Raw genomic sequence first — 12,315 nt, forward strand, 5'->3', positions numbered from 1 at the left:
AAATAAATAAAGAAACATTGGGAGGCCTAAATAAATTTAGTTTTGGTACCGTGATGGTTTTGTATTGTGGTGGTTGGTTAATGTTCAGGAGACTAATCTTTAAAGTTTATATTATTTTGGTATTTATTAACATTGAAAATATTAAAGTATAAAGAAGAGGAATAGGAATCAGCACATCATGATACACTGACAACTTAGATTGTTCTGGCGAATGAAAAGTTAGAGTTCAAGTTCTTGGTCGTAACTGTCGTGGTTACGATTAAGTTGAGTCGTTGCACAATTAACAACTTAATTATTCAAAATTGCAATAATGGTATTATCAGTTTGTCTTAAAAATTAAAAGACAATGTATATATATGATATTCTTTAATTTAAAAAAAAAAAAGGATTTGTTTTGCTTGCTTTGTCATGTATAATAATTATTGCCGGTTTTCAGTTTTGTCTGTAAAAAAATAAAGAATTTTTTTTTCCTTGTAAATGAATTATTGATATCTTTATTTTTTAAATAAATCCTAGAACCACATTTGTTTGGGTTAAATATATATTTATTTTAAAAAAAAATCAAAATATGAAAGGTTTAAATTTTTTGACAACTCATTAGTACTTCTAAATCTTACATTTTTAAGTTATAATTTCATAATTTTTTTCAAAGTAAATACCTGAAAAGCAGTTTAAAAGAGAGCTATAAAATTTATTATATTTGTTATGTAGTATTTTCTTATGAATTGTTGGTTGCAATTGATGCCAGCATTTGACTTCCGGGGTGCAGATTATACATTCCTAGTTTTTTAATTAAAATTTAAAGGCTTACGTTTGATTCTTTAGTTGACATTTCTTTTCATTTATTTTGTTAACTTTTCCTCTAAAAGCATTTACTACAGTTGTACAATCCTACATTTCTTATTTTAGTAAATAAGCTTATAAAACTAATTATTAGTTAATTTGACTTATTTTGAAGAAAAATAAATGGCAATAAGTTAAAATAGTAATTTATATTATTATTGTAATGCTCAACTCACACACACTTCTTACTTTTAAAATTCATATATGTATGTAAATTCTCTCTTAAATGGGCTTTTTGTGTTTGAGCTTTAAAAAAAAAAGGTAGTTTAATGCATATTTTATTTTTGCAGACTGGACTGTGGTTCAAATCAATGCTGTACCTGATAAAGATTGGCTTGGCGGTGCTTATCAACAGCCAACCTTTTCTAAATTGATCATCACACAATATCGCTCAAAATTATCTCCGCTAGTGATTTGTGTAGACAGTTCAACTACTGGCGGAGTAAGTTAAAATGATTAATGTAAAAAGTTTTCTATGAGTGTGGCATATTTGTTTCTGTATTAATATTTCAAAATTCTACTATCATTCATTATTGATTATTTTATTACATTTTTCTAATTTCTATTTTTTCAGTTTATCTTTGGTTTAATGACGGAGTTTCAAGATATTTTATTGCAAAGCTCAATAATTATGAAAAAAACTAATAATCATAAGAAGTGGTGGCAAACTCGTTCTTCGTTGGATGCACGTCTGAAAGTAAAATTTTAAATCACTTAATTTTTATCTTTTGCTTCATTTTAATTTGGTGTTAAATTATTGCAGTAAAACATTGTTTTTTAATTTGTAATTCATTTATAAAACGAACCAAAAGGAAATCATTTTGATATTTTGTTTAATAATTTTTTTTAACAACTTAATTTTGATAAGCTAAATCTATTTCTATATTTTGTTTTAAATCTATTTTTATATTTTGAGAGAAATTAAAATAACACTTCTTGGTGCCAGGGCTTGATCTAGAAAAGCGGGGACTCTAGGCTCTAAACTGTCAGGTGCCCCCTTGTTGATACCAAATTTACATGTTGTTTAATTGTGAAGAGTTCATAAGTTATTTTTAACATTAGATAATTACAATATGTAAGTGAATTTAAGGTTATACTTAGTTCAATTTTTGTGAACTTTTGTTTCAAATAGACAATTCTTAAGGAAAAACATAGAATATATTTGTAGCATTTAGAGAGCCCACAAAAATGTGGGGTCCTAGGCCTGGGCCTTTTGATAAATCAGACCCTGCTTGGAGGCGCTTCATTTTGGCATGATAAATCAAACCTTATGTATTTTCCTTTAAAACTCAGCATTTTAAGAGATAGAATTTCTAACTCGCATTTGATTGCCAATGGCGAGTCATTGCCATTGGCGATCAAATGCGAGTTGGCAACTGAACAAATTTTAAGGCCTGTTGTAGAACATTCGTGCTGAATCAGTCCATGCATCATATTTTAAGAAAGCTTTCTCAAGAATTTTTCAATCTGTAAAACCATCTTTATGAATGCTTTTTATTATTTTTCTTCTTCTTGTTTTTAGAGTTTGTTAAGTAGCATGGAGAATTCTTGGTTAGGATGCTGGAAAGGTCTTTTACTTGGTACTCCAGTGAGTGAAGAAAGAAAACAACAGCTTATGCTCTCTGTCAATAAAATATCAGAAATTTCAAAGCCCTTGGATGAAAGACTTCTACAGGTATACATTTTTCCACATATATTCTTGTTTTACTCAACAAAGGCTTAATGCCCAGCTATGATTATCACAAGCAACGCCGGATATAAGTTAGATGGACTGCTGCTTATTGCCCTGAGAACTGCAGGGGCTCCCCCAAAATTAAAAGATCCCTTTTTTAAGCATTGCTAAAAGCAGTCTATTTATGTAATATAATCAGAACAAGTAATATAATCAAATGCTTCATTAAAAAAGACGATTTGATGTTTATTTATTAACAGTAAAAAAAATTATGACAGTCTGCTCTTGGTGTTTTAAAAATGGGGTTGTAAGCAGAAGAACCCCGCTACGCATCAGAAGTCTAGAATTCCATCAATGCTGTTTATGAGTTTTCATTTGGATTTTTTTTTAACAAAATACTGAGCATTAATTCAATTTCTTTCCTTGCATCAGTATTTATGAATGAAATATTTAAAAAATCTTCAAATGAAATTCTTTCTTTAGGGTTCGAACTGGGCTAGTGAAACCTGATATTGTCAAGGAATTTGATTTTGGGATAAAAAGTCAAGGAATAACTCAATTTTAGGCCAATATCTTGAAAAATTTTGCAACAAATCTGTGGGGAAAAAAATTTTCAAAATTGACAATAACAATAGTTAGCCAAAGATGTTCAAAGTAAATAAGTCTTTCTTTTAATTATTTCTCGAAAAAATGATGCTGAGACATTTTGAAATATTTTTTTTCCTACAAATTATTGAAATTGGACTAATTTGTAAAAATTACTATAATTTGAAAATGTCTTGTTTTAGATTTTTTTTAATGTATAATGTCTAGCCAAATCTACAGTTTTATAATATTGGGTTTTAATCATGAAAATTTGTTTGTCATTAATTTTTTTTTGCATTTACATTTCAATTTTTCCAATTGCTTTTTCTTATTTGTTTATCCATTATGGGACCTCGGGGGCTCAGTCAGTTTTTGTTATTACCACTGACAAGACAGGGCTCCCACGGTCCTTAAAAGTCCTTAAANGGGACCTCGGGGGCTCAGTCAGTTTTTGTTATTACCACTGACAAGAGAAAGACTCAATTTTAAAGGTGTGTTGGCAAGCAGTATGTGTCCCCTGATGAAGTGCTGTCTTGCTAACCCACATTTTTGTTTGTTTTCTGCTAGAATAGTATTTCTGACATTCTAAACTATCTTAATAATTGTGTTTCATGGTAATTTTAAGTTTTTCCAATTTTTGTGAGAAATATTGTTTTTATCTATAAGTTACATATACTTGAGTGTTAAAAGTCAGGCATGTTTAAATCTTTGCCTAGCAAAATAGTGTTCCTTACGGAACTTAATGTTTGACCCATTTTCTATCAAAATGTAAGTTTCATTGCTTAATAAGTTATATATAGCGCAATAAAGATGAAAAGGATAAGAAAAGAGAGAAAAACAAAGAGAAATAATGAGTGCTATTTACTGTACATAAGCTGCAAGTATATAGATCTCACAAAATAAGTTAAAAAATATTGAGAAAACAAAGAATATAATGTTATAAAGAGTAATGAAAAGAGAATAAGAAAAATTATTAAAATAAAATATTTTTATAAAATATGTATTAAAAAGCTGGAGATCAAAATATGGAAAAGATATAATCATGTGAGCTGATGACGAGATTATATCTTTTCCATATTTTGATCTCCAGCTTTTTAAAATATTTTATTTTAATAATTTTTCTTATTCTCTTTTCATTAATCTTTGTTCGATAATTTTCCATGCTTTCTCTATATTTTTAACTTATTTTATGAGTTCAGTATGGGCTTGAGGTAATGTGGTATTAACTTTTCCTTATTGTTTCGAGATTATTACTTATAATTTTTTTAAATTTTCTTTAGAAACTAACAAAGTATTAATGACAACTAAAATTCGTAACAGTTATAACATGTAGACAAGTAAATATGTGTGTTATAATAATTATTAAAAAGTGGTATTTAGGGATAACTTACTTAGTCTGAAATCGTAAATACGAAATGGTTTTTTTACCAGTTCTTTTACTTTTTCAACTAATTAACTGCTCTGATTATATAAAAGTAAATGTTTTTGTAATTTTTTTAATTATATGTCTTACTTAGAAATCTACAACTTAAATAATATCAAAAATTCTTATGAACTCATGAAAAATAGTTATAAATTTTATTCTGTATTCATAATGAAGCATTAAGTTTTGCATTGGAATGAAAAAAATATCTTGTCACACAATGTACTGTTAATTCTTTTCTTTTTTTTCTGTGAAATCTTAAATATTGCTTCTTTAACTTTATGAATAATAAACTAAAACATGAAAATTAATTTTGTCGATATTTTTATGCTTACTCTATGCCTGCTTAATGTATTGATTTATAATCACACTTTCTTCCTCTTAAATCTTCTATTCAATTTTTGCTTTATCTTTAAAGGTTTTGCTAGATTCTGCCTCTTTTCTAAAACGGGAACAATTAGCTGCCTGTATTTGTCATTTATGGAGTTGTAAACCACACCATGAAGTATATTCAAAACTTTTCAAGGCTGTTATTGAAGAGAGCAAGAAATCAACTACAAAGAGGAATCCTGTTGTTCTACTTTTGGACAAAGTAATTTTTTTTTATTTATATCTGTGGAATCAAATATATATGAGAAACGTAAAACTTATTATAAATATGTCTCTCTTTTTTTTCTTGAGGGGGAGGGGATCATAAAATTGAAATTTATTAGTTGTCTACGTCTGTACGAGTCTATACTAGAGGATTATTAAATACTTTTCCCCAACATATGAATCCCTTCAAAAGGACAAAATTATATTTTCTAAAAATGCACCTTAAAATATACACGAAGAAATACTGTTAAAAAAGATTATCTATCTTTCTTAGTTACAATAGCATGATTTCAAAATTTTTAAATGACACCTGTGTTTGTACTGTTACTGTGAGTTAATACAGTACAGAACCCATTATTCGGAAATCGGAAAACCAAAAAACCGGAACGAAATTCGATGAATTTTCCCGCAATTTTTTAAAAAAAAATTCCCTCATAAGATTTTAGGATTTTTCTTTCTTTTTTGAAAGATGTTTACCTTACCATCATTTCAGAAATAATCACAGGGCTGCCATAGGAGACTAAAGAGGCGACTAAAACGTCTATTTTAAAGCAATAGCAACTATGGCGACTATTTTAGTAGAAATATGAGTAAAAACAACTAATTTGCAATGACTTGCTTAAAATCGGCCACTTTTTTAAGCCAATTCGCGACTAAAATGAAGAAGAGCTTCATGAGTTTCCCCCTTCCCCCACTTTTTTTTGCCGCGCTTTCGTTTTATCCTAACTTTATTATTTCTCACTGTTTGATGTCAAAAGCATGACAGGCATATTTGACCAATCAGACTGGTGGAATTGGTATTCGCACTACGTGAATGCTCCTCCTGCTTCAGAAAGCTAATGTAATATCTCTGAGGATTATGTTTTTTCCCCTCTTTTAATTGAACGAAGTAGCAAAATTAGAAAAATTGTCTTTAATTACTCAAAATGTGTTGTTAATTTTTTTAGAGCTATTTGGAATAGAAAAAAAGGTATATGGTGATATTCGTTTTGTCGAGTTGTGATCGTAATTTTTTTAATAATCATTAAAATTTGGAAATGTGTCAGTTATAAAAAATAAACAAAATAAAACGGAATTAAATTGCAATATTTCTTTCTTTTTTTTTTTTTTAAATATCTAAACTAAGCAGCTGCAAATTAGAACCGAGAAAGGAAATTCAAGTTTCATATTCAACTGTTCTGTAACAGATAAAAATAAAACTCCCTGTTTTTATGCGTAGTGTGAAAGAATATATTGTTTGCAAATCCACAAATAAATGTACATTTTTTATAAAATATGAGTATCTAACTGCATGTTATTTGAACTTTATGCTATTACAGAACAAATAATTAAAATTATATTAGAAGAGGATATGATGTTAGCAACTATTTTATATATCTTGGAGATTATTTAGGAGACTTTTTTTCATATATGATGCAACTAAAGCAACTATTTTTCTTGTTTCCATCCAGTGACAGCCCTGTAATCATTAGTGTATTACCTCATCGTTTTTTCTTATTTTTAAGATTATTTCCAAAACGAATTTTTTTTTTTTTTTTAGTTGGGTTTAACACTAAAAAAAACGGTTTTTTGTAGCCATTCAGAAAACCAGAAAAATCAGTTATCCGGAATAGCGATAGTCCCAATCGTTCCGGATAATCGGTTCTCTACTGTACTTCAATGAACTCTCCCTTATGCACCGGTGTAAGGGGCCAACAGAAAAAAGCGCGTAAGTGAAAGAGTCGGATAAGTGAAAAACTTCAAAATTCTAAAATACAACGTAAATTGCAGTGACAATATGAATAAATATGTTTCTAAAGATTAAATGTTAATATTTATACTGTTTTGGTATTTACTATAATTATACAATAAAAAAATATAACATGCCTGAAGATAATTTATTTTTTACAAAATAATCCTTAATACATGTTTGTATTCGTTTTTGCCAATGTATTTCAAAAACAGTTTTTTGCAATTCATATAAAGGGGACAAGGGAGTTTCAGAAGCAGAATTAATTTGTAAATAGTCACGAATAGTGTCTAAAGCTTTTAATACTAATGTGTTATTTGGCGGAATTTAATCATCCTCGTCAGTATCATCCACCATGGTCTCATCGTCCACAAGTTTAAGTTAGATATAAATGAACAGCTCTTCACAAAAAATTTGATTTTTATGGGAGGTGGTGAAACATCACATGATAAATTTCTAAAGAAAGTACTTGACGTCATAATATGCTGCACAATAAGTTGTTCAATTACACTAAACAGACCACCTCTTTTTATTTACTCAAGTTGTCCATCTGACTGCAAGTAAGTGATCGCGGTCTCTTTCATATTCCAGGTGTCTCTTTTTTTTTTAGAAAACAGCATGGGAGTAAAACTATCCTCAGGGCAAGAGGAATGGTCATTTTCTTAAAGATGAATGGGCTTTCATTGTTGTTGGTGTAACAGATGAGACACCCTATTCAAAATTGAAAAAAGAATGTCTGAGTAGAAACAGCAAAAATGAGAGGGTCGCAGGGGGAAGAAAAGTGAACTATTCAATAGGATTGCTTATAATGACTTCAATTTTTAATTTAAAACCTTTTTTCTTTTTTAAAAAAAAAAGAAAAAATATATTTAAAGGATAAAACAACTAAAATGTTAGCCTAAAGTTTCGGCGCATAATTGAAAAATTTATTTTTAGAGCGACGGATAAACGAGGGATGTTTATCATTATTTTCCTACCTAATGTACTGGGACCTATAAAAATCGTCATATAAATGAAAAAGCATAAAAGAGGTGATGCATAAGTGAGAGGTTACTGTATTTATTTCTGACTATTAATTTAAATTGTTAACTGTTAAAAGTGACATCACTGTTATATTTCTTGCTGCCACGTGATATCGCGTGATCTGACAATGAACGAGGTTGAATGTGTTTTATGGTAGTTTGTCTCATGCTTACACAATCTCTCTTGTTGCTTCCAGTATCTGGACTTAATATACTTTTAATTGATGTTTCTGTAATCAAATAAAATATGAAAAAATACAGTATTTGTTCAGTAAAATTCCTTTTGACCTTTTTTTTATACATATATATTATTTTCAAGTTCGAAGAGAAAACGTATTTTTAATTTAGGTAGAAAAAATCCTTCGCCAAAGCATAATTTTTTTTCCTGCTGATTTTACTGTTTTATTACATATTGGCCAGATGGTGAATGCTTAGCATGAACCCTGAATAGAGTGTCAATATTCTGGATAATACTGACTAAGGTCATGCTAAATTTCACCACAGTAGTTAACCTTCCACGTATGACTCTCGCAATTTGAGCTGGGTATCAGTTTCATCCTCGACTAAGGGTCACGCAAATACCGCAGGCGAAGAATTTTTTCCCCTTGTTTCAATACTGATCCTGCTATTTAACCCCCATGTAGTTTTAAAAAAACATCATTTGATGCTTATTTGCGCTGCTAGATGGCACTAGAGGGTTCAGGAATTTTTTTTTTTTTGTTGATAAATGAGCCGTACGTTGAGGGTTAAAATGTTAATCAATATAAAATTAATTAAATACTGCACTGTGCTACATCATAGAGTGTCAATATTCTGGATATTGCTGTCTAAGGTTGCATGCTAAATTTCTCCACGGTTGTTAAAATGTTAATTAAAGTTTAATTCTTTTTTGTCTACGTCTTTTATTTAACCTAGATTTTTTATTTGTTGAAACTGTCTATTTTTTAAAACTGTGATTATTTTTGTTTTGTGCTTCTGGCAACTTCATAACTAATATTCTACATGGCTTCAAGCCTATCTTTTTATAAAAAAAAAGTAAAAAATAAGCCAAACCTTTCTTTGTAAAAGAATATAGACTATTACACTTAAGAGAATTAACATTTGGTATGCTTAGCTTACTTAAAATAGAACGGAAAAAACAGTTGCTAATGTGAAGAAATGCCACTTTTCTACAGCCAATCAGGATCCATACCCAAGATGATATTAATTGCAGGCATCCTATTCTGGATGCTTTTTCATCTGTAAGCTTTTAAAATATAATTAAGTTATCAGAATCATAGCGTTTCATAGGTAAGAAAAGATAGTGTTTGAGAACGAGAGGTTTCTTTGACTCAACCAATACATAGAATAAGAAGAAAAACGAATTACTTTATTTCCCTTCATATGATGGAAATCGTTTTTGAATGCTTCTGCCTTGCAGCTGATGGTAGGAAGAGGAAAATCTAGCTTTTATCCTTTTCTATTTCCACCCTATTTTACATGGCAAAATCAATATTATTACCTTTTTTATTGATCCCTATTCTTCCTCTTAATCCTATTTCCTTGATCGCAATTTTTTCTTAAATGTTCCATAACGATTTTTTCGCCAGAATTTTTTTTTTTTTTTTTTCAAATACCATTTGGTAAAATGTAGCAAAAAAGCCAAAATGTGTTGTTTCGTTTTAGCATTTTTGATGAACCCTAGTATGTGGTCGTAAATGTGGACTTCATTGCTGCGATCGTACAGTTGATCATAAAATTGTGGTGCCTGAACCTCCTTGACCCTCTTGGCCAACAACTAGCTGTATGCGAGACTGCTAGAATTTTTAGTGTTGTTAAAAAGCAGAGATGATGAGAGCTAGATGCTGCATTGAAATCATTTTGCTCTCTTCTTTCTTCCTCTTGTTTATGGAACGCATTTTATAAAGCTAATTATTGTTAAATTTTAAAAAATTATAAGATACCTTTTTTTTTATCTCTTATTAGCATAACTCCCTTTGAAATGTTTTTCTGTGAGGATTATGATTTGAAAGGTTTGTAATTTTAACTAATCAGAACACTGGGATAAAAGTGATTTTAACCACCCAATAGAGGCGAAAATGTATCAAAGGTTTTGAAAATGTGTCGTAATGAGCTTAAATTTTTATAATTAATTTTTAATTAATTTTTATTTTTTACTATTTGTAATTTAATATTACTTAAAAAGTAGAAAAAATGTAATAGTGCTGTTTAAAAAAAATTACGCATTGATAAGTTTATGAGGTTAATTAATTAAATATGCTTTTGTCATAAAAATGTTAAAAAAAGGAACATGCAATTGTTAAATATTAGCTAGTTGCAGTTGAAACATAAAACATGAATTCATTATATCTAGCATCATTTGCTCCCTCAACAATTAGTTGAAGAGAGAGTGAGTAGTGTATAGTTTTATGATTTTGTATCATTTTTATGATGTATTATAATTATAGGATATTCAAGCATTACCATGGGAAAGTATTCCCATCTTGAGTGGTAATCCTATTACTCGCATGCCATCCCTTGGAGTTTTGAGTGCACATCTAAGTCTGCATGGAGAAGATTCTATCTTTCACAAAGGGATGGATTGCAACAAAACTTATTACCTTCTCAACCCTAAAGGAGACCTGCTTTATTCTCAAGAAATGTTTGAAGGAAAATTTAAGCTGTAAGTTTGTTTTAAAATAATTGTTTCAAATTATGCATTCTGGTATTTAATTTACCACCTGATTGTTATTCCTAGGGTTTTTAGAACTTTGGGATGGTTGCTTTGCAGAGGTGTAACTACTATTTATCTGTAATTATTATGATTTCATAGTCAATATTATGGTCTTGCGGTTAAGTAACAAAAATTACAACTTTTGAGCCTTACAGTTTTACCTTTATGAAATTAAATAATACAGTTGAAAGTCCAATATCAGGAATTGTCTGGAAAGTAGGTTTTTTTCGGATGGTAGGTCTTTAAGGTAAACAAACATCAAAGTGTGTTATTTAATGAATCATCAAATTACTATTCGATGTTGATGATAATTAACATCAATTTCATACTACAAGGTTAAATGACATTTATAAAAAGGTTTGATCTGATTAACTATATATTTACATAATAAGTAGATAAAAGTAAAAGTCTAATTTAAACTTTCGTTTTCATGAATAAAATTATGTTTTCCTCATGATGTGTACACGTAGTAGCACAGATGATCGAATAAAAATAACATTAAAAAACGAGCTATTCGAAAATTCCAAAACTAATCTTATTGAATAAAAAAATAAATAATTTAAAACAAAGAATATAATTGAGTAGATTTTTTTAATGAAGACATCTACATAATTTAAAGAGAGGCAAATCTCCTCTCCTGATGTTCTTTTCAAACACTATTAATATTGATCTTCATTAATATTCATATCTTATTCTTCTCCCTAAAGTTTTTCTTTAACTGCTCTTGTCTTTTTAACAGTTTTTAAAGTGTGCTTATTGAGATAAAATTAATGTTTGTAAGGACGCAAGAGGATGGAAGGAAACACCATCACAAGGAGCTCAATATTTTAATTATACATTCACCTATCCATTTTTACAATAATGAGTAACAACATAATTGAAGCAATGAAGAAAACAATGGAAATAAAAATATGACCACCGAAGCCGACGTCTTCAAGGGGTNAAAATATGACCACCGAAGCAGACGTCTTCAAGGGGTACCGGCCTCGGAAGTCATAAAACAAAACCTTTTCTATTNTATTTTCACAGTAAAATTTATGAGCACTAAATGAAAAAACCCAATTTTCCCCGGGTTTTTTCAAATAAAACCCAATTTTCCCCGGGTTTTTTCAATAAAACCCAGGCGGGTTGGGTTTTTCCAAAAATCCCCGGGTTTTTTCAAACCCTGTTTTCTATTGGGAGAGAGGACAAATGGCAAAATTAACTCTCTCAGTACCCCGAAGGTTTTGTAGATTAAGCATTATACTAATTTGTTACGTAATCTTTTATTTTACTATTCTTTTTTTCATTCTGCGCATTTTAATAGAGGGTGTTGTTTTCTTTTGTATTAAAGTTTCCTTTGAATTTAGTTTGTTTGTGAAATCCCTGTTTGACCGGTTTAATGTGAGTTTTTATTTTCTCAAGATTTGTTGAAATTTCTTTTCTGATTTGGTTTTATGTATTTCGTGTATTTTTTCTTGGACTTCTACAAAACTTTCGGGGTACTGAGAGAGTTAATTTTGGCATTTGTCCTCTCTCTCAATAGAAAAGGTTTTGTTTTATGGCTTCCGAGGGCGGTACCCCTTGAAGACGTCGGCTTCGGTGTTCATATTTTTATTTCCATTGTTTTCTTTATTGCTTCAATTATTCTTTCTTTTGAAAATTCTGCTGCTTTTAAGCGCATTTCTTTCGAAGATAGTTTTGTCAATTTGGAATTAATATTTTGTATTCCTTTACTAGAGTAACAACATAACA

At 29.5% G+C, this 12,315-nt stretch overlaps 1 protein-coding gene across 3 annotated transcripts in view; it reads left to right on the plus strand.

Annotated features, from left to right (window-relative positions):
* Positions 1-12,315, plus strand: part of LOC107454523 (extra spindle pole bodies like 1, separase) — a 313,495-nt gene that overhangs the window by 292,374 nt on the left and 8,806 nt on the right. For all 3 annotated transcript variants that reach the window (XM_071186489.1, XM_071186488.1, XM_071186490.1), the window contains exons 18-22: positions 1,134-1,285; positions 1,418-1,540; positions 2,366-2,518; positions 4,942-5,115; positions 10,316-10,530. In XM_071186489.1, the coding sequence (XP_071042590.1) occupies positions 1,134-1,285; positions 1,418-1,540; positions 2,366-2,518; positions 4,942-5,115; positions 10,316-10,530 (817 nt within the window). The remainder of the gene's footprint in view (positions 1-1,133; positions 1,286-1,417; positions 1,541-2,365; positions 2,519-4,941; positions 5,116-10,315; positions 10,531-12,315) is intronic.

Source organism: Parasteatoda tepidariorum, chromosome 10 (genome assembly GCF_043381705.1).
Source record: "Parasteatoda tepidariorum isolate YZ-2023 chromosome 10, CAS_Ptep_4.0, whole genome shotgun sequence".
Classification (NCBI taxonomy): domain Eukaryota; kingdom Metazoa; phylum Arthropoda; class Arachnida; order Araneae; family Theridiidae; genus Parasteatoda; species Parasteatoda tepidariorum.